This window comes from Mucor velutinosus (genome assembly GCF_035048745.1).
Source record: "Mucor velutinosus strain NIH1002 chromosome Unknown tig00001540, whole genome shotgun sequence".
NCBI lineage: Eukaryota > Fungi > Mucoromycota > Mucoromycetes > Mucorales > Mucoraceae > Mucor > Mucor velutinosus.
In genome coordinates, this window is record NW_027041893.1 from 238,955 (window position 1) to 261,556 (window position 22,602).

The following is a 22,602-nucleotide window of genomic DNA, read 5'->3' on the forward strand; positions in this document are numbered from 1 at the left end:
CATTCCGGTGGCTCAGAAAGGTCTACATGTCAGGATAATAAGACTTGAAAGTTGACGAATTTAGCTGTGTTTTATACATTTGCTTGTCAGTAGGCGCATTCTTAATACGGTACAAAAGCGTAAAGACATTGTATGCAATAATCTAAATTTAGAGCATGCTGTTACATTCAAACATTCAGCTGGAGATATTAGGTTGAGTGGCACTGTTGTATCGCAATAACATAGCACAATGATACAGCTTATCAGTGAGGCGACGACGGCTGTAAGGCAGCCTGGACATTTCAGACGCAATAGATAGAATGCATCTAGAAAAAACTTCACTATAAATTAGCTCAAATATGGGTGGTTCATGGCTCTATAGCTCAGATTTCTAGGTGGTCTTTATCAAAGACTTTGCAATGTGCATTTCCAGATCCAGGAACATGATGTCATGGGAGTTGTCATTTATATATTTCATGCAAATGCCAATTTGAAACAACACCTTTTCTTTTCTTTTCAATGGAACAAAACTTTTTTATTTATTTACTATGTATATGTTATATTTATAAAGATGGATAAGCTATTTATATAATGTCTATGAATGGAAAGGTAAATTTAACCGCGAAGAGTACCCATGACAAGAGCCAACAAGGCCATTCTAACGTAGAGACCATATCTCATTTGACGGAAATAGGCAGCTCTTTGATCGAAATCAACTTCAGGTTCAATTTCATTGACACGAGGAAGAGGATGCAAGACAATCATTTGGGACTTGGCCTTGCTCAAGACATCGTTGTTCAGAATGAAGGCATCCTTGACACGAACATACTCTTCTTCAGAGCTGAAACGTTCTTTTTGAACACGAGTCATGTACAAGACATCAGTGTTACCAATCACTTCATCAAGAGTGGAGTAGAAGTTTTGCTTGATACCAGCAGCAGCGACTTCCTCCATGACATCCTTGGGCATAGACAAACTGTCAGGGCATACATAATTGATTGTGACCTGGTAGTAGGCCAAGATCTTGACCAAGGAGTGGACAGTACGACCGTTCTTCAAATCACCCACCATGGTAACAGTCAAGCCATTCACAGTACCGAGTTCTTCACGAATAGTAAAGACATCCAAGAAAGCTTGAGTGGGATGTTCACCAATACCATCACCAGCGTTGATAATAGGTACCTTGGAGTACTTGGCAGCAATTTGAGCACTTCCAGGTTGAGGATGACGGAGGACAATGAGGTCAGAGTAGCAGCCGAGAGTGCGAACAGTATCAGCGAGTGATTCACCCTTTTGAACAGAAGAAGTAGCGGCGGTGACAGAGACAACCTTACCACCCAAACGGTACATGGCAGCTTCGAATGAGCAAGAAGTACGAGTAGAGGGTTCAAAGAACATGGTGCTCATGACACGGCCTTGCAACAAGCTGATGGAGCCATAGAGCTCAACGAGGTTACGCATCTCATGGGCAACACCAAACAACAAGTGAAGATCGCTACGGTCGAATTGCTTGGAACGGAGGATGTGCTTGCGGTAGAAGGGAGATCTGCTTACAACACGAGCAAGAGAGGCAGAGATTTCATAGCTGGGCAAGGTGAAAGGAACCAATTGTTGATCACTGGCACCGGCCAACTTGATGGGATCGAAGGGTTGAATTGACTTTCTTTCGGGAGCAGTCTCAGGAACATCAGTGATGTGAGCAATAGAAGCAGGAGTGGATTCAGTCTTCTTCTTGGGAGCAACAACGACATCACTATCAGCAGAAGCAGCCTTGGCTTGAACGGAGAGATCACGGCCCAAAGTACCCTCAACTCTGACAATACCATCCATAAAGACAGTAGCGCCATTGATGACAACACGACTGACAAGACCTTGAGTCTTCTTGCCAGAGAGAACACCAGACTTCCAGGTTTTGGGACGGTCCAATTCAACATCGACATAGGTATCAGGTTGAGCAGAAAGGCCAAAGATGCGTCTGGGGTTTTCGTTCATACGCTCAATGATGTCTTGGATAGACAAGCGGCCATCAGCAACAGCGGTCAAGAGCAAAGGCAAGGCCTCAGCGATACCAGCAACAGCAGAGCCATCCAACTTGGCAGGAGTAGAGCCAAGAGAGAAACAGTCAATGACGCTCAACTTGTTCCACAAACCTTCTTGATCAGCAGCAGAGGGCAAAGTCTTGGAGTCGACCTCAGCGTTGTTGAGGAAGAGAGAGTAGATGGAGACATCACAGGTGACCTTGAGGTTCTTGTTCTTGGACATACCAATCAAAGCCAAATCGTCCTTGCTAGTGACATTGGAGACGTGGATAGCACGACCGTGGATAGAGGCCAACAACAAGATGGAGGCAAGATCAGTACCCTTGGCTTCAGTGATCATGACTTGATCGCTAGGCCATGACTCAAAGACAGAGTCAAAGACAGAGACGTTGCCACTACCAATCTTATCAGTGTTGATGTAAACAGCAGCAGCAGAAGAGGCCATAGTGTCAAGCTTGTCAGCGTTATCAGCAGTAGCAGTGATGTTGAGCAAGTAGTCAACATTGGCCTTCTTGTGAGCAACAGCACTAATGGTTTCAAGAGAAGATTGATCCTTGACATCAGCACAGACGGCAGAGACAGTGGTCAAACCAGACTTGAGAGAGGCTTCAGTGACTTGAGCAAGATCCTCAGCAGAATGCAAGTAGGCATTGATGTTGAAGAGGCCAGGGAGAGTAGCAGTGTTGCTACTGCTCTTGAAATCGACACCGTGAATCTCAAAGTCCTTCTTGCGGGCAAGAGCCTCCACAAAGAGTTTGGCACACTTGACGTTAGTCAAAAGAGGAATGGAGTAATCCACAGCCATACGACGAGAGCGGTAACCCTTGGACATGTAAGAAGCAGGACGACGGAAGCGGTTTCTGGAAGGCAAGTTGATGTACATGTCAATCAAGTTGTTGGACAAGTGCTGTTGAAGAGAGTATTCAGCCTTGAGCTTGTCATCAACATCACCATCCAAGGAGTCAAGATGCTTAACAGGAATGTTGTGCTCAGAGATGAAGTCAGCAGTACCAGTGGTAGCGAAAAGATTGTAACCAAGCTCATGCAACTTCTTGACAGAGGGCAACATCTCGAGCTTCTCCTTGTAGGAACCAATAGAGAACAAGATGTTCTTCTTGGGCAAACTGAAGCCGGTGGCCAACAAAGCCTTGAGGTAAGCTTGGTACTTGTCTTTGCCGAAACAGGCAACTTCACCAGTGGAAGCCATCTCGACACCCAAAATAGGATCAGCACCAGACAAACGACTGAAGGAGAATTGAGGCACCTTAATACCAACATAGTCCTTGGGAATATTGACCTTGGGATAGGGCTCAACAGGGAGACCCAACATGGCAATGGTAGCCATCTCAACCAAATCAACACCAAGAACCTTAGAGACGAAGGGGAAGGAACGAGCAGCACGAACGTTACATTCAATAACCTTGATCTCATTGTCCTTGGCAATGAATTGAATGTTGAAGGGGCCAGTGATGTTCAAAGCACGACCAATCTTGGCAGTAGCAGCCTCAATCTTGCGAACGGTTTCAGGGTCCAAATCTTGAGGAGGCAAGATCAAAGTAGCATCACCAGAGTGGACACCAGCGTTTTCAACGTGCTCAGAAACAACGTGCATGATCATCTTACCATCCAAGGCAACAGCATCCATTTCAATTTCCTTGGCATCTTCAATGTACTTGGAGATAACAACAGGGTAATCACGAGAGACAGCAGCGGCTTCCTTGAGATACGACTCGAGATCATCCTTAGAGGAAACAACGTTCATGGCAGCACCAGAAAGAACATAAGAAGGTCTGACGAGGACAGGATAACCGACCTTGGCACAGAAGACTTCAGCTTCCTCGTAGCTGGTCAATTCCTTCCAGAGAGGTTGATCAACACCAATGTTATCACACATACGAGAGAACTTGTAACGGTTTTCAGCGTTATCAATCATTTCAGGAGAGGTACCAAGCACCTTGACGTTTTGACGGTACAGGGGCAAAGCAATGTTGTTGGGAGTTTGACCACCCATGGACATCATGACACCAGAGGACTTTTCAATCTCGTAGATATCAAGCACACGCTCCAAGTTGATGTTTTCAAAGTAGAGACGATCAGCTTCATCGTAATCAGTAGAGACAGTTTCGGGGTTGTAGTTGACCATGACAGTCTTGATGCCCTTGGCGCGAAGAGTACGAATAGAGCGAACAGCACACCAATCGAATTCAACAGAAGAACCGATACGGTAGACACCAGAACCCAAGACCATGATACCATTGTCCTCGAAAGAGATATCGTGTTCGGTAGCATTGTAGGTCATGTACAAGTAGTTGGTGAAGGCAGGGAATTCAGCAGCAACAGTATCGATTTGCTTGACAAAAGGTGTAACACCGAATTCTTGACGAAGTCTGCGAACAGCTAATTCATTGCTGTTGATCTTGTTGGCAATTTGACGATCAGAGAAACCGAGTTGCTTGGCAGAGCGGATCAAGTTACCAGGAAGGTTGGCCTTGGTGAAGCCAGTGAGACGTTCACCGAGATTGTGGATGCGCATCAACTTGTTCAAGAACCACTTGTCAATCTTGGTCAATTCCCAGATACGGTCAACAGTGTAACCCTTTTCCATAGCATTGGCAATAGCAAAGAGACGTTGGTCAGAGGGGTTGGTGAGCTCATAATCGAGATCTTCATCCTTGATAAGGTCAGACTAAAGAAATCATTTAGTAAGTTTACAATCCCCTAATTATAGTTTATATCACAACTTACAGAGTTGAAACCAACAAGATTGTAGTCAATGGCACGAATGGCCTTTTGCATGGTTTCTTCAAAGGTACGACCGATAGCCATGACTTCACCAACAGACTTCATAGAGGAAGAAAGAGCAGTGCTGACACGGTTGAACTTCTTGAGATCCCAACGAGGAATCTTGACAACAACGTAATCAAGAGAAGGTTCAAAACAAGCACAAGTGACCTTGGTGACACTGTTGGAAACTTCGTTCAAGGGGATACCCAAACCAAGTTTGGCAGCAACAAAGGCAAGAGGATAGCCAGTAGCCTTGGAAGCAAGAGCAGATGAACGAGAGAGACGAGCATTGACTTCAATGATACAGTATTCCTTGGAGAAGGGGTTCAAGGCATATTGAATGTTACACTCACCAACAACACCCAAATGACGGATGACATTGACAGCAGTAGTACGAAGCATGTTGTAGTCTTCATCAGAAAGAGTTTGGGAGGGAGCAACGACAATGGAATCACCAGTGTGGATACCGAGAGGATCAAAGTTCTCCATGTTACAGACAGTGATACAGTTATCTTGACAATCACGAACAACTTCGTACTCGATTTCCTTCCAGCCCTTCATGGACTTTTCGACCAACACTTGAGGAGAGGTAGCAAAAGCCTTGTTACAGAGAGCAATCAACTCCTTCTCGTTATCAGCGAAACCAGAGCCAAGACCACCCAAAGCATAGGCAGCACGACAAATGACGGGGTAGCCGATTTCCTTGGCAGCAGCACAAGCTTCTTCGACAGTGACGGCAGAGGAAGATTGAGCACACTTTTCATTGATCTCATACAAGGCTTGAGCAAACAAATCACGATCTTCAGTGGTAATAACAGTATCAATTTGAGTACCGAGAACCTTAACACCAAGACCTTCAAACTCGTCCTTCAGAGCAATACCAACACTCAAAGCAGTTTGACCACCAAAAGTAACGTAGATACCATCAGGCTTCTCAAATTCAATGACCTTGCGGACAAACTCAGGAGTAACAGGCAAGAAATAGACCTTATCAGCCAAACCCTTGGAAGTTTGAATAGTAGCAATGTTGGGGTTGATCAAAATGGTGTAGATGCCTTCTTCTTTCAAGGCCTTGATGGCTTGAGAACCAGAGTAATCAAATTCACCAGCTTGACCAATAGACAGACCACCAGAACCCAAAACGAGAACCTTGTTGACGCTGACACGAGGATTCTTCTTGATGTTTTCAGCCTTGGTACCACCGGGCATTTGAACAGGGGCCAAAGTGTTCTTTTCAAGACATTCCTTAATGTTGTTGATAAAGACATCGAACAAGAACTCAGTATCACGAGGACCAGGAGTAGATTCAGGATGGAATTGGACAGAGAAGATGGGTAAGCTCTTGTGAATCAAACCTTCGTTGGAGCCATCGTTGGCGTTAACAAAGAGTTCTTCAAAGTTCTCGGGAAGAGTAGCGGCATCAACAGCATAACCGTGGTTTTGAGACGTAATGTAACAACGACCAGAGATCATGTTGGTACAGGGAATGTTGTGGCCACGGTTACCATACTTCATCTTGAGGGTTTGAGCACCAGCAGCAAGAGCCATGACTTGGTGACCCAAACAGATACCAAAGATGGGCTTCTTGATGTTCTTGATATATTCGCGAACTCTATCAACAGTAACGCTAATAGTAGTGGGATCACCAGGACCGTTAGAAAGGAAGAGACCATCATAGGAATCAACGGGCTCAGCATTGAAATCATAATCCCAAGGGACCACCTTGAGTTCAACACCGCGGTAGACGAAACAACGGATTTGGTTGTACTTCATACCGATATCAACAGCAATGACACGCATAGTACGACCGGAAGGAGTCTTGATGGCATTAGCAGGATCGGGGTAGTAAACCTTGGCTTCCTTGATAGAGACTTCGGCGACCAAATTGCGTTCGTTAGGATCAACCCAATCAACATTCTCATAAGACTTCATCCAGCGTTCATCTTCAGAGACAGGCTCATCTTGAGTGTTGGAGAGACCGAGAGCAGAGGCAGCATTCTCGAGACCGTTAGACTTCTTGGGGAACAAAATCTTGGCCAAAGTGACACCTTGATCTCTGATCTTCTTGGTCATAGCACGAGTATCGATACCGTAGAGGGCAGGGACATCATTCTCCTTCAACCAAGTGGAAAGAGAGGACTCGGCGAGATAGTGAGAGTAGTCAGGAGAGTAACTACCGACAATCAAACCAGCAATGTGGATTTGATTAGACTCAAATCTCTTGGGGAGATCCTTCAACAGCTCATCCATTTCAGTACGAGAAGGGACACCATAGTTACCAACCAAAGGGAAGGTGACAACCAAGATCTGACCTCTGTAAGAAGGATCGGTCAAGGATTCAGGATAACCAACCATACCTACAACGGTAACAATAGGATGTCAGAACCCAAATGACAAAACACACAGACACACACACACATCCCGAACCCAAAACAGCACCGCTAAAACAACACCGCTAAAACAGCACCGCCAAAACAGTACCGCCAAAACAGTACCGCCAAAACAGCACCACCAAAACAGCACCGCCAAAACAGCACCACACAGGTACGACAACGATGCAGGAACGAAAAACAGATTTCACTCCCCGTGCGCAACCTGATCGCCCACTCTCCTCCCCCCACAATTTACCAAATCCTTACCTGTTTGGAAGACACATTCACCGGAAATACTCTTTGATTCAGAACCGAAGGAAATACCCTGGAAACTAGTTCCATCCTTTAAAACAAAAGCAGCAGTGGTTACATCCTTGGGATCCTCCAATGCAGCAGCAGGGCGATGAGGAGCAGTAGGAGAACGAGGAGAACGACTAATAGGTGTGGCATTAGCAGCAGGAGCTGTGATGTGAGCACCGAGAATAGAGTTAATGGGAGCAGAAGTTACAGAAGGAATGTTTGATGACATTTTTTTTTGTGTTTGATTAATTTATAATTTGGAAAACTGAAATGGAAGATTAGTATGTCATGTCCTGTTTTCATTACATGTCAATCATCATGATATATTACTTAGTTGGTCTATGCAACAGAAAGAAATGACAAAATGGAACTTGATTTGAAGGATATTAAGAGGGCACGTGCGTTTTGATTTGGGAACACAAAATGCAGTTGTAGTTGATTATAAAAAAAAAAAAGAAAAGAAAGTTTTTATTTATAAGGTTATGAAAGAAAAGTGTAATACGGGAATTGTCAGCCAAGGATGCTGAAAAGTTCATGAAGTCAATTTTGGCCCCCTTTTTATACTTTTTCGAACAAGAAAATTTTGCACAAACATTAAGGATCCGCTATAATTTAGATCCATCTATGAGTCTATGATTTATGGAGCAACAGATGCTAATATCTGCGAAAATTACATATCATCTGGCATGTCAATTTCTTTTTTTTTCTCGGAGCAAATCCGTCCATGTTTACATGCTAGCGAGGTGTTTTGGCTGTAAAGAATCATGGAGCAAGTGGGCTATACTATAAGATCTATGATTCATAGATTCTAGATTGAAAGACAAGCCACTGTTGCACTTCCCTGCTCTTTAGTGGTACAGAAAGTGTAACACTAGAAGGCTTCGCAGTCAAGGATGAAGAACACAGTAGCACGGCTCTCCATCAAACTGAAATCATAAATGTATCCCAATTTTCGCAGGGAATAGTGATGGGGCTGTGAGATTTATTGAAGAAAGGTTGCCAACATTTCAGATTCTGGATGTTGAAAGGTTTCCATGTACATTGATATCTAAACCAATTGATAAACTCCTGTATCAAAGCTATTCCCGCTACCAAGAACCACTCACAAGACTAGTAATTGCTAAGAAACATGCGGAATACTAATATTAAGCATTCTAATATGTGCTTCAGGGGTTGATATTTAAAGAGAGCAGGTTGCTCTGGCCTATGAGGATGACTTTTGTGTTGGCACACCTGCACCCGTGATTTTATAATACTATTTTGGTCGTATCCGACCTTTATTATGCGTGAACGTGCGAGCTGTAACAGCCTACACAGTCATCAACTAGTGTCCAATGTTATTACTATGAAATATCTTTTTATGGGGTCTTATGCGGTATTTAAGGGCATTTTCAAAGACTTCTCGAGCATCAAAGCGGATATCAAGCTGCAATTATATCAAAGTCACTACTGATAGTAGGTGAGGGCAGTTAAAGATTTGGAGCAGTTCGAGAAAGAAAACTTGAATCTTGCGAGTATAATGGCAAATTAGTAAATCAGTCCTTCTACTATGAGCCGGATTGGGTACGCTACTTTGAAAGACTCAGGTGTTTCATAATGCAGCACCGCTGCCGTCCTTTCTCTTGTATCTGTTGCAGAAAGAGGTGGTCTTGGAAGTAATGCCAGTGTTGGATTAACTGAGCTTTGGATTGAATACAGGCAATGGCTGCTTGAATAAGTGAATGGAAAATTTAGAGACAGCGATGGCCAAAGCAGATGTCTTGTCTCTACCTTGAATGACTCTGTATTTGAGAACGGATTCGCAGGCTGGAGTTAAGCACAGGAACACACCATGAATGTACATTGTCTTGGTCTTACCATCCTTTGCTTTGATGGTTTGTGTGGGATGAGAGGTGAGACCAAAGCATTACATATATATCTGGGATGTCTTGTGTTCGTTGGCAGTATGCACAGTGGCATCAGATGAATGTAAGTGAGGTCTCCATTTTCCACTATGCTTCATATGATCTTTTAAACGAGAGTCGAAACAAAGATCCGTATCTCCAATGACCATTGTAAGAGACGTTTGGGGACAACCACCAGCGTAAAAGGATCTTTCACGCAAAGCAAACCGAGAATGGAAACGCATGTCAGTATGATCAACCTTATTAAAGGGAGTGGCCTAGCTCTTTGAGTGATACAGCGCCCGCAAATGCTTGACCATTGCTTTTGTGTGCACCAAGATTTGACATGACATCCTCCACCTTTTTGGATCTGAAAGCACTGGATTTTGACAAATGCTGCTCGATCTTTTGAGCCTTCCTTCCTTTTTCTATTGTTTTCTTGTCTTCGAAAGTGATCTTTCGCCTCGTAAATTGGCCGGGACCAAAATCGACATCTTCAGCATGTATCTTGTATGATTTTGGCTTACAGAATATTAATGTTGCCTCTTGATACTGAAAAGTATGCAAAACACAGCAAAATATAGATGCATTTGAGCAGTAATTACTCGTGTTAGAAGCTGGTTTAGACACTCAGAATAGCTCCAAACAATTGCTTTCGTCTAGCACTTACTGTCTGACACCTTTGCTCAACTCTTTGAGGACTCAAAAAACATGGCCAAAAATCAACTCAAAACCATGAGGCACCCCTCATGGTTTTCAACAAAAATCAAACGATCGCGCTTTTTACCTTGATAACAAACACTTTTCCTATGTTATGATATTAACTCAAAATGTTTCTCTAAATTCAATGCTACCCCTGGAACTTTGTTTGGGAATCTTTCATGTGCAAAATTTATACATTTTTGCCCAAAATCTCGTTTCATATTTTCTGAAATTGCTCAATAAGTTCAGTCAAAACATCTATTTTACTTGGCATCATTGGAAGCGCCTTAAAAAGCACTCCAAGAATGTATTAGGATGTACGGGCTGTTCATCACAGCTTGTATAGTCGAGTCTCGAAAAATATATTAAAGAAGTCGAAAAAAGACAAAATCTGGCGAATCTTGAACAGAGAAAAATAAGCTGAGTTTGAAGCAATTTTGGCGGCGGCGGCGGCGCTGCTGCTGGCTGACCCAAATGCGTTTCTGATGATGACGATGATGATTATTAGGGTGCTAAATCAATGAAGATCATGAATTTAAAAGGACAGTCGCTCAAACTGAATACTTTCTTTGCTTTTGTTAGAAAATTTCGTATCTGACAACACCAGTCAGCCTAGCTCACCGCCAAAATATATGTAATCCCAACTTCCTAATCATGATTTGCAGCATTTCAATATAGAATGTAGGCAGTATAGATTTCATCGAATCGTCTCAAAGAGACTGTTGCCACTGGCTGAAGCTATTTTTGTATAGGATGAGGACATTTCTAAAATTTGTATCAGAATAGTTATTAGGAATGATGGCTGCAATCTCGTTGACAGTTGACAAATCCTGAGTGCGCCTATCTTCCATAACAATGAGCCTCAATTTCAATTGAAGGTTGAGTCAAATGCGAAAATGTTTGGTGCTATGATTTCAGGCTTGCCTTTCTTCTTCTTCACTCAGGATCTCATAAGCATGCTTGTAAGTACGAGCAAAGGTTTTTTGAGCCTTATCCAGTGCTCAATGCTTCACATTTTATATCTCTGTAATTGGCCATGACGACGATTTTTTTATAGAATTTGATATACTATATGATGTATACACCATTGTATTCAGCTCATTTATAACAGCGTATTAGAGAATTAGAGTATTAGTATCCTACCTATTAATATATACTATTTGGCTTACCGCTATCATGCGTGTGGCCGTCATAACTGTCGATATTTTCAATCTACATTTCGATTGCTAGTTTAGTAAATGTTGCTGTAGATAGGAACATAACATAACAAAGTTATAGTCCATAGGCACTTTCACAACCGTAATATTGAAACTGAGTTGCCAGGCATTTGTCAGACATGGCTCGCATTATATGATCATTAGAGATTTTATGATTAAATCACTATCAATCAGCAAACAAGTTTCTTCTAATATTTTAGCTATTATTATTAATTTTGTGATATTAACCAAAGGCCTACAGCAGCGCGAGACACATGAACGTAAGTTTGTTTCCTAACCTACGCTTCGTTTTGGTGGAAACCAACAAAAAGGTTGAAATGCTCATCGTAACGTAATATATTTATGATCCCCAAACACTTTCAAAGCCTCAAAAAGGAAAGAAGTTGATCTAACAAGTATTTTGATAGACTGGCATTATTTAATATAGAATGCAAGAAAAATAGCTTGGCTAACGGTAGTGCTATGTAATTTGCCACCTACTTTCCATACGCTTCAAAAGCATCTATTACTGTATTGCCTTCATGACTAAAAGGGCATTGAGTTTACCAGCTGGTCCCATTAGTCAAAATTAATTAAACCCCAGATTCACAGTTTGTTCCAGATTGGCCAAATTTTGACGGTTTACGACTCGATTGAACTATTTTGCCAGATTCGACTATGTAAAATATGATGATTATCTTATGCTTCCTTAATCTTTCTTGGAGTACTTTTCAAGGCGCTTCCAATGGTACCAAGTAAGGTAAATGTTTTGAATAAACATATTGAGTAACTTCAGAAAATCTGAAATGAGGCCTTGGGCAAAAATGTATAGATTCTACATATTAAAGTCCCACAAAGATGATTTCAGGAGTTACGTTAGATTGATAGAAACATTTTGAGTTAATATGTACCATAACAAAAGTGTTCGTTATCAAGGTAAAAAACGCGGTCATTTGATTTTCAATGAAAACCATGAGGGTTACCTCATGCTTTTTGATCGAATTTCGGCCATGTTTTTTGGGTCCTCAAAAAGTTGAGCAAAGGTGTCAGGAAGTAACTCCTAGATGAGAGACAGACTGTTTGGTGCTATTCTAGAAGTCTAAAACGGCTTCTAACACGAGAAAACACGGCTCAAATGCACTTAGATTGTGCTGTATTAGGCACACTAAGGAATAGAAAGGGGAGATGCCAGTATGCTGCTTACCCGTATATGAAGTAGTTACATGTATATGGATATAGAGCATTACATAAGAATCAGATACACAGATAATATGAAGGGTTCTCATATGCAAGTAGAAGTTCGAAATAAAAGTAGTAGTATTTTGATAAGGTATGCAAGGGCAATCGATAGCACGAGCTGCCGCTGCGCAGGTTTGTTCTCACCGAAGCAAAGCGAAGGTAGAGAGCCATCCGAAGTATAAGCACTTCTTTCTATAAAGAAAATAATGTATTTCCTTTTGACTTTACAAGCCCGTGGATAAATCTTCTCAATACAGACCGTGTGAGGTCCCAAATGCATGAGGGAGGAATGATGCCTCTTTATACAAACGTAAGCGCAATAGTAAAATCGAGACAATGTCTAGGCTGGACACAATGCATCAAGCAGCTTTACAGTATATTTTAATTCTTTAGGATCATTTGCTCTCGACAAAACTGAAAGGAGGAATTTAGGACAAGGCGCATTCTATCCGTAGAAGGAATCGTATATATATATATATATATATATATCGTTGAGAGACACTAGCAAGGCCATTTTCAAGAGTCAATCGCAGGATTTTTTTTTAGAAACTAATGTTCGGATGATCCTTTACGACCACTAGCATGTAAAACATTTCTCGTTCGATATCTGTATTTATTCTTATACAGTTTTGCAATTGACGTACGTAACCACAAGCCAAACGTTAAAATCACACCCCTAATTTTGGGCCATTGACATGAGGCGAACAGAAAATGCACAAAGTATCAGAAAGCAAAGACATTGAACAAAGCTTTTCATTTGCCAAACCTGATGTGCCACATCACATGCGTTGCATGCAAAACATCAGCTAAAATCTTGATAATGTCTTTAATTTTAGAGCTTTACAATTCCAAAACAAGGTGCAAAGCTAATTAAGATTGCACTTTAGTAAGTGCCTTATTGCCGGGTTGGAATTTTTATCAGGACACAAAAATCTTGGTTTGTAATTTGTATGTCGGGACCATTAGATAAACACATACTACGGCCTACATTTTATCCATTCTGCAACGTCTATCCATAAAGCACTGGCAAGGCTCCAAATCGCTTGTCGTTATCAGACTTAAATCCTTCATTCAAGCTGAGAATGCGCCATTTGTGTCGATGAAGGTTGCTTGACAGAATGATGTACTTGTATTCCATTTAAACCTCTTATAGAAGGTGAAACCTCGTTAGACATCTGTTTGTTTGTAGATCGTTCACCGACCCAATTTGTGGATGAGTATATCACTTTGCATATCAGAGCACATCCAGTATCTGCTGTATCACGGTCCTGCCAAGCATTACTATATCCTTTTGCCGCAGCTGCTTAGCTCTGTGTGTGCTGCTTTAGATATCGAAATACCAGATGTAACATCAGGCTGAATTTGCTCTAGTGCCAGATAGCATTAATGCTTATTTCAACTCTCGGTGATTTCTTTTCAATCAACAAATGATATCTCGTTGTAACATAACCTTTGCCTATTTAGTTTTAGAAGGGCGTTTGAAGCCAGATTTAAATCACCATTTCATATTTCATTTCCTAAAGAAATGTACGCCTTGTAGGTTTTAGTGTCGATAGACTGCAAGCTACTGCTCACACTGCATATGACGTTTGGCATAGATGCCATTCCTGCACGAAGCTCTTTGAGCCACTCTAAAGCTATTATAGTGCATTCTACTTCAAATGTATAAGGGACCTTGCAATGAAATACCGAAACTCTTGAAATTCTGTGAAACTTGTTCTTTTAATCCTCCAATCAACGTGTTGACAGTATAGATAATTTGCTCAATTGCAACTGGAGTATATTCCTTTAATTAATCTACCACTACAAATTCAGACGAAACCGAGGGACAATGTAACAATCAGTTTTCTTGGTTTTTTCCACGATCATTTCACTTGGTTTATTTCATATATGAAAGAATTTCGTCACGAGAATCACTTCATGACTGATTGATGGCTTGAGCAAGATGTTTCATGTACATCATAGCTTAATTCTTATCATCCTCTTTTGTTTGGTTAGCTTACACTCTTTCACTAGTTTAGAGAGTGATGCTATAGCCGATTTAAAATTTGAGTTCATGAACCGAATATCTACTCCGGGAGTTGTAGTGTATGACCAGAATACACGAATCCAACTAAAAGGCAATCAACAATTATAAATTCAACAGGATGCATGGCATAGTCTAATTATAACTGCCCTATAAAGAACATTTCGTTGATCAAGTGTATCATTAGAGATTGGTATATACCAGAAATCCATTTTGTTTATTAATAATCTATAGATGGGATTTCCTTGCTCCCGTTCAGGGTCTGGATAATAGATTGGCAAGGCTCCGTACAGTCTTTTCCTTCTTGATTTAGCTTGTAACGGAATCCTTGTGAGTGGTCCATTCAATCAAATCAATATCGCTGCCTCGTATAATGGCTCGGTTGTACGTGCCAAGCGGTGCTTTCAACTCATCGACCCTAAATCTGTTATTTTCGCTGTCTGTTGAACATAGTTTAGCATTTACAGTTGTGTTGCCATGTAAATGTATCGTGGCATAAGGCGTATCTTGAACGACATGTAACCACAATTGCAAATAACGATCTCGCAGTATTTCTCTAGCATTTGACATAGTATTGCCGCGTCCGAAAATGAGACAAGAGTGGAGAAGTTGGGGGTGAAGGATGGGCGCAAGTGAAATGTTACCGCAGTTGGTATAGAGCTGAACACAGTAGACAACTATACACACTTGCCGTCACATCAAATCAATTGATTTGACACTGATGACAATTGATATGAAAATAAACCTCATGTGAGTACATCCAATCAGCAGATGATAATAACAACAAATACACAAATGCACACATTACACGCACATATAAATCCACCGCATTACAGTACATATATTATTGCACTTTTGCTCATCTCTTGTATATAAAGTTTCATGAGTCGGCGATGTAAACTAAATAAGGCATCTCACACGCATTGATAGTGTATAAACAACCTTTTCGAATGCCATAACATCTCATAGCGATAGATATAGTTGATAATCCTTCTGGCCATTTCAGCTCAGCAAAGCAAGAGGCTCCAGCGACTCAAGCAGTGGTTACTATTCTCTCTCCAACATTTTGAGATTATGATTGCGTGTGTGTATAAATTGTTTATTTGTTTGTACATGTATTTTACATGATATTTATACTATAAGGCCCAAGAGTACAACCCTCCATTCTGGAATATATAGCAGCAACCACGCACAGTCAGCCGAGGGTAAATCAGCGAATATAATAGGGAGAGAAAATGAATCGCCTATAGAAAGATGTCTAAAATATACTCAATCATGTCTTTGCTCAAGCAGTGGCAATGGTCTGTAGAGCAAAAAAAAAAAAAGTGGCGCCAACTCACTTCACAACATGACATGGACTACAATCCTCGATTTGGTGTTGCCGATCCCTTAAATGATGTTTGTTATCGAGCAGACGAGCTTATGCTCAAAGGAGAGAGAGCATGAAGTTCATGTGTGTGTGTGTGTGTGTGTGTGTGTGTGTGTGTGTGTGTGTGTGTCCAAAGAGATACAAATGTCACATTTTGATATTTAGTACGATCTGTACAAGGTTACTATTCTATACAGTATGTGTAACTCAGAGTGCAATAGCTCGGAAGTTCGGTTATATGTAATCATGTTGGAACTTATGTCGTATATAATCGACACTTGTGAGTAAAGTCAATGTAAAAGAGTAGGCTAGCTTCTTGTCATTTTACGATACATGATGTCATTTAAATCATGGTAGTTTATACTGTACATCTCACAATGCTAATCGGACATCACCGAAAAGCACAAATGAAATAGAAGAATGTTATTGTATGCTTGTGTACATCAAACATACGAGAGGGAACGAAAAACAAGGGGGTGTTGTAGGGCGGTACACATTACACACACATAATCGCACAGCATACAGCACTGAAAACAACGGGCTGAAGAAGGAAGGTATAATGAGAATTACATAAAATAGTACTAGGCATCATAAACTCTAAAGATTGTTTGTTCTAATTAGAACAAGATGTTGGAAAAAGTGGTTCGACATGGCTTCATCTATGGGGGGGGAAACGCTTTGTTGTCAGTGGAGAGGGCGAGTACAGAGGAACGAAATGTCATGAAACTTGCCCTCTTTCTCTCTTGCACAATGCCTTTTGAAATGATGGGTTTGATTTTCATTTGAATCACCAATACACATCCCAATCATAATAAGAAACGGACTAAGAATCTTTTGTCTCAAATCGTTCATTGAACTAACAAGTTTTTATAGCGCCTCTTTCCAACGCTGGTTGCACAGGTTGAAGTAGGCGGGATTCTTAATCAACACTCCCATTCCAAATATAAAAAGGGCTTGATCAAATCCTCAACTTCCTCTGGCTATTATCTCTCTTTTTTTTTTTTTCCCTTTTCCTTTTTGCATTTTATATATACACTCTTCATATCGCAAAGATGCCTGTTCCTGTTGAATACAATTCCATCCGTCGCATGAGCACTATCACTGTACCCAAGCAGGACATCAACTTTGAGTGAGTACTAGTGATGAATTGGGTCCAATTGATTTGTGATTTGACACTAACGCGATCATTCTCTCCTAGTACCTATGATTTTCAGCTTTGTGTACCCCAAAACGACATCAAGGATGCCTTTGAATCAAAGGATTTGGAGGCCTCTTTCTGTCGTGATTTTGCTTGCTGTGGCCTCATCTTGAATGATCTCCACGATCTCCTGCAACATTATGAAGAGTGCCATGTTCGCTTGGAGGACGACGAGAACAGCTTATTCGATGATGAATCAGAGAACTCTTGGTCACCTTCTCTGTCATTTGCCTCTCTTCCTACTTCTGATTCTACTACTGCTCCCAATAGCCCATTATTAGATGACAGCGAGTGGAACTTGTCCAACTTGGATACTATCAAAAAGAGAGCCGCTGCTTATCTCTCTGATCTCTACAATGCTACCTCTTCGTCATCCTCTGCATCATCATCCACATCATCTCAGTCATCATTGCCTGCCTCACCTCGCTCAATTGCTGCCACTACCGCTGTTGTCGAAGATGAAGAACCTGTTAAGAAATCAAGCGGCAAAAAGAGATCCTACAGCCCTTCTGCTTTGGACCTTTTAACTCAGTCTGCAGCTAAAAAATTAGCTTTGGCTTCTTCCTTTCATGGTGGTGACCTTCCCACACCTATGATGACTGATGAGGATTTCCTCGCCCAAGCTGGTGCATTGTTAGCTTCTGCCAACACAAGTAAGTTATTTATTTGATCCATTTAGTTAGCGCTTGGTCACTAATTTCATTATTTTAGATGCTAATGCTGATAAACCTTACAAATGCCCTGTCTCTGGCTGTGATAAGGCTTACAAGAACCCCAATGGTCTTAAATACCACAACCAACACGGTCATTGCAACCTTCTTGATGAAGACAACGACAGCATTGCCTCCAAGCCCTACCAATGTACCATTGGCGAATGCGGCAAGCGTTACAAAAACTTGAATGGTCTCAAGTACCACATTGAACACTCTCATATGGCTGCTTTGAATCAAACATTGGCTTCATTTGGCTCGTCTTTGTTCTCTGCCTCCACTCCTGCATCTCCTGCATCCTCCTCTGCCAGCAGCGTCCTCAGCTCTGTTGTCTCTGGCTCATTATTCTAAACATTCTTATCCTTTCCCTCTCATCTACTTGTACATCCTATCGCTCTCTCTCTCTCTCTCTCTCTCTCTCTCTCTCTCTCTTTTACTATCCCATCTGTATACTTTTCTGGGTTACCCTTGTAAATACTTTGCCTCCAAAAATCTCATTTATTATTTAGTCTTTCTCTTTTTCTTATACTTAGCCCAACTCCAAAAAAAAAAGTTATTATTCTATTCTATTAAACAAAAAAGTTCATTATTTATTTCATATATAACAAACATCCTAAAGTACCCATGTTTTCGTGCTACAAGTCGGTCCAAATTAGAGTTTCTTTCAATTGCATAAATTTAAAGTTAGAGTTACACATTGACACTACAAGCTAGCAATCCATAATCTGTCAACAATTCCTTGAAATCCACAGTCGATGGGCTGCTTCTCCGGTTCAAATGCTTATATTAATCTGAAATTATACTGCTTTGATTTGCACGTACACTGAAAAAAAAGCTTAACCATTAGGATGCCCGCGAAACAAGATGATAGAGTTGCAAAGAATTCCATTTTTCGAATATTTTACCTTTATTTGTATAATAAATGATTCTTGGCCAATAGTCCATCGAGATCAACAACCCTTGCAATGTGTTGGATGTTGAAAAATAAGCTATTTACTTTACTGATCATCATCTTATACTGTGCATGTTTCATTGCGTTCATTTGGTTGCATTGGCATGTTTATCATTGTTTCTTGGCTGCGATCAAAAGCCGCCAAATATGCAGGCACTTGGTGTCGTATCGCATTATTTGAACATGCAGACAAGACTATTTGCAGCAGAGCCTCCATAGCATCGCGCTGCCCAGTTTAGCAAAAGATGATTTGTCATGTTGACAGTATCCATGTTATCCAACAAGCTTTGGTTTTTGCTTGGCCAAACAGAAAAATAGCCTTCTCCTTGAAACAAATATACGAAACCATCATGAAACAATAGCCCATTGTTATACCGCTGGAAACGATGAATGTGTATACCATCAACTAAAAGGAGTATTCTACGACTACACTCATGTAGATCTATGCTCTATATGTACCATCCGTACTAAGGTTGATCGTGGTTGTGGTACATTGTTTTATTGTCTTGGTGCGACACTTGTGTATCTCCAACAGCACAATTTATATTCTCGAGAATTATTCGCCTTGAATTATTATCATTTGCTTTCTCTTTTTCCATATACTTCATTCCATTCCTTTCTCCATGTCGATCAGTAGTAGCCAGTTGATTGCCTCCGTTTTGGCTGCTTCATTTGCCACAGCAAACGCATTATGGGTGCCTGATAATGTGAAAAGAGCTGAAGAATCAACAAAAGTTGAAAGTAAAAAAAAAAAAAAAAAAAAAAAAAAACATAAAATAAACAATTCATGAAACATGGGTTAGTAACAGATGATGACCTTCTTTAGATACCACTAAAAAAGAGGCGGCATCTACTACGAAGGTACAGTCGAAACCCACAGCAGAATCAAAAACGACAACGAAAGCAGAGGCTACAAGTAACACTCATAAATCAGCATCCACTGCCAAGGAAACAGCCAGTGATCACAAATCAACCTCCACTACAAAGAGTTCAGAAACACATCCAACATCTATAATAGGCAGTGGAACATCTGCATTGCCAACTGGATCCAGTAGCATCACCACTTTCTTGCCTTCAGCATCATCCTCTTCACAACCATCCACAAGTGGCGGTTCATCCTCAGGTGGTATCATAGGTGGTATTATTGCAGCAGTAGTAGTTGTAGTTTTGGGTGCTGCTGCATTTCTAATCGTTCGCAAGCGAAAGATATCACGTCAAAATACACGAGCTCACTTATCGTCAAAACCTGATCCATTTACCATGGGCTTTGGTAACGACTCTTCATATAACAACAACTTTCCTCCTCAACAGCAACAATCCACGTATCAGAAACAGCAATCAACATTTGATAACTACGAGGTTGCTGCTATTTCACCTAGCAACAATGCTGCCATACAACAGCCCATCACTACTGCTGCAGCTGCCACAACTACCGCTACCACTGCAACGACTACGGCAGCAGCTGCCAATATATCATCTACTACACCACAATCATTAGGCACATTTTATGTCATTGCTACTTATATACCTACTCTAAGCGATGAATTAGAGATCGAGACAGGAGACCACATAGAGCTCATTGTGGAATACGACGATGGTTGGTGTCAAGGCATCAATGTGTCCAAGGGTTATACCAAGGGCGTGTTTCCCAGACATTGTATTGATTATGCAACCGCACCTTCCAATCATGCTCCAAACCCAGATTATGAGAGATCTAAACGTGTCAGTTCCATGTATCAAATTAAATAATTTATATAACAGCCTAGTTCTCTTGATAGGATGCTAGTTTAAACAGGATTGTTTTGTATCGTACATTAATGTTGACGAGCACACAGCGCTAAGAGATATACGTGTTGGTAGCGCTCCGAGTTATAAATAACTCGCTGTGTTTATTTATCAAAAGAGAATAACAATATGACGAGGGCGGATGAAACTGTTATTCTTGGGTTTATTGTTACTCCAAGTTCAGCATTTACGGATTGAAGCTTTAAAAATGGTTAGCTCACCAACATTTGATGAATATGTCCTGAACTGTCTTTATAGCTTCATCATAAAAGAAAGCAGCAGCATCCAGGTACTACAGAGCCAAAACGTTCGACCAGGGCTACCTAAATATAGTGCCCTTGATTCGTATGGGCTGCCATTTTGTGCCTGTAATGTACGATCCCACTGTGTGTGATACGTTGCGCAAGTCCATACGGTATACTAAATCATGATTTGTGTTTTTGCAACATCGAATTTAAGCTTCGCCCCAAATTTAAGGGGGTGCTTACACATTTGCTTACACATTTGCTTACACATTTGCTTTCCATGATCTTGTACGATGGAATACACATTTTGGTTGTAACTTGAACGTATCGTTTTACTAGCGCCAAACCTACTAAGCCAAGTATCAGCCATGTAGAACTAGCGTTGAATGCGCTAATGTTAACAACCCTTTTTTTTTTTTTTTGTATAATAGAATCGGAAAAGCCGCTTTTAAACATTTAGTCAGCAGTTTAGAGTTTAGGTTGGTGATGCCTATCAAAAGATACTGAATAGAGCACCTACTACAGTCTTTTTAAATATTTCTTTACAGAGCATCCACAAAAGGCATTTGCAGGGCATCTGCTCATTACCAAACATAGCACACAAACATTTCAAACTCCGCCTTTTTTTTTCTTTGTCCCCAACTAATGCTCAGGATGGAAATTTGGACCTTTTTAGCAGAAAATGGTCAGTTTCTCTTGATGTAACAGTTTTTGTACAAAGTAAATTTAATAAAGTTTGTAGTATGCAAAACGTTGCATCTAATAGTATAACTTTTAGCAAAAAAACAGAATTAGAGTTTTGAGTAAATAGCGTCTAAAGAAAATCATGTTTTTGGACCAGAAGTCGATACTCTGCATAAGAATCTCCTAAAAAGTAGCTTTTATATGATATTAAGACTCTTTCTGAACATTTTGTACTAATGTATATCATATGAAAAGCTGCTTTTTTTGGGGTCAAAAATCGAGTTACAGTGAATCATATCCTTGATCCGTTGTATACCCTCATGAAAAATCGTTAAAAATCGACAATTTTTTGTAGATTATTTTTTTCAAGAAAAGGTATCAGGAAGCAACTGAAAACTCGGGGGGATTCGTTTGGTACCACTCTGAGCACTTGGATCGGCCAAAAACACCATAAATTTGGCCTTCAAAAACGTCAAATTTAAGCAGTGATTTTACTTTAAACAGCTATTACATTTGGAGCTTTGGTGGTAACCTAGCCTTAAATCCAACGCCAAGATACCTGTTAATGTCTATTTCATAAATACGTTCTCTACTATCTGAAAGAGTGCCTTTTAGTTTTCTGACAATTGGTTAAAGTACCTCAGACATGACTAGGCAGGCATGATTTGCATGAAAAACCCAACAATAGTGATATAAAGACTAGAAGGCAATCAAGCTCATTTGTTCCCAAACAGAATTATGCCTGTTGGATCAATTGCAACAGCATCAGAGGTTCTAACACGGTTCGCTCATGTCATTGTCATTCCTGAAGCTTGGTTAAAACGATAGATTTCGCCAACTGTGAATCAGTCTTAAGAGAATTTTCCCATGCTAACTATCCCAAGGTACATTGCAGAATGATTAGTATGGTTCCAATAAACTGTTTCAACGTCTGGAGCCGGTTTTGCATAAAAGACAACTTGCCTCATTAGCTAGCGGATTTTGATTAGTGAGCAAGTTGTGCTTGATTCCGAACATTCCACTAAAACAAAAGCAAATTGTGCTTGATTCTGAACGGTCCACTCAAACAAAAGCAAACTGTGCAGTGTTTACATGTGTGGAAGCCAAAATACATGAACAATACATGAATTGCAACTACA

The 22,602-nt window shown here is 40.8% G+C and overlaps 3 protein-coding genes across 3 annotated transcripts; 2 read left to right on the forward strand and 1 right to left on the reverse strand.

The window, feature by feature from the left end:
- Nucleotides 1-594: 594 nt before the first annotated feature.
- ATC70_004194 (uncharacterized protein) lies at nucleotides 595-7,703 on the reverse strand (the record flags this gene model as incomplete). The annotated part of the gene is made up of 3 exons (XM_064823503.1): nucleotides 595-4,704; nucleotides 4,764-7,159; nucleotides 7,442-7,703. The coding sequence occupies 3 exons, from the start codon at nucleotides 7,701-7,703 to the stop codon at nucleotides 595-597; spliced, it is 6,768 nt and encodes a 2,255-aa protein (XP_064688328.1).
- A 9,238-nt stretch (nucleotides 7,704-16,941) lies between these two features.
- ATC70_004195 (uncharacterized protein) lies at nucleotides 16,942-18,148 on the forward strand (the record flags this gene model as incomplete). Its single annotated transcript, XM_064823504.1, has 3 exons — nucleotides 16,942-17,018; nucleotides 17,088-17,740; nucleotides 17,799-18,148. 3 exons carry the CDS (start codon nucleotides 16,942-16,944, stop codon nucleotides 18,146-18,148), a joined length of 1,080 nt encoding a protein of 359 aa, XP_064688329.1.
- A 1,224-nt stretch (nucleotides 18,149-19,372) lies between these two features.
- RVB2 (RuvB-like protein 2) lies at nucleotides 19,373-20,498 on the forward strand (the record flags this gene model as incomplete). The annotated part of the gene is made up of 2 exons (XM_064823505.1): nucleotides 19,373-19,490; nucleotides 19,576-20,498. The coding sequence occupies 2 exons, from the start codon at nucleotides 19,373-19,375 to the stop codon at nucleotides 20,496-20,498; spliced, it is 1,041 nt and encodes a 346-aa protein (XP_064688330.1).
- Nucleotides 20,499-22,602: the final 2,104 nt, after the last annotated feature.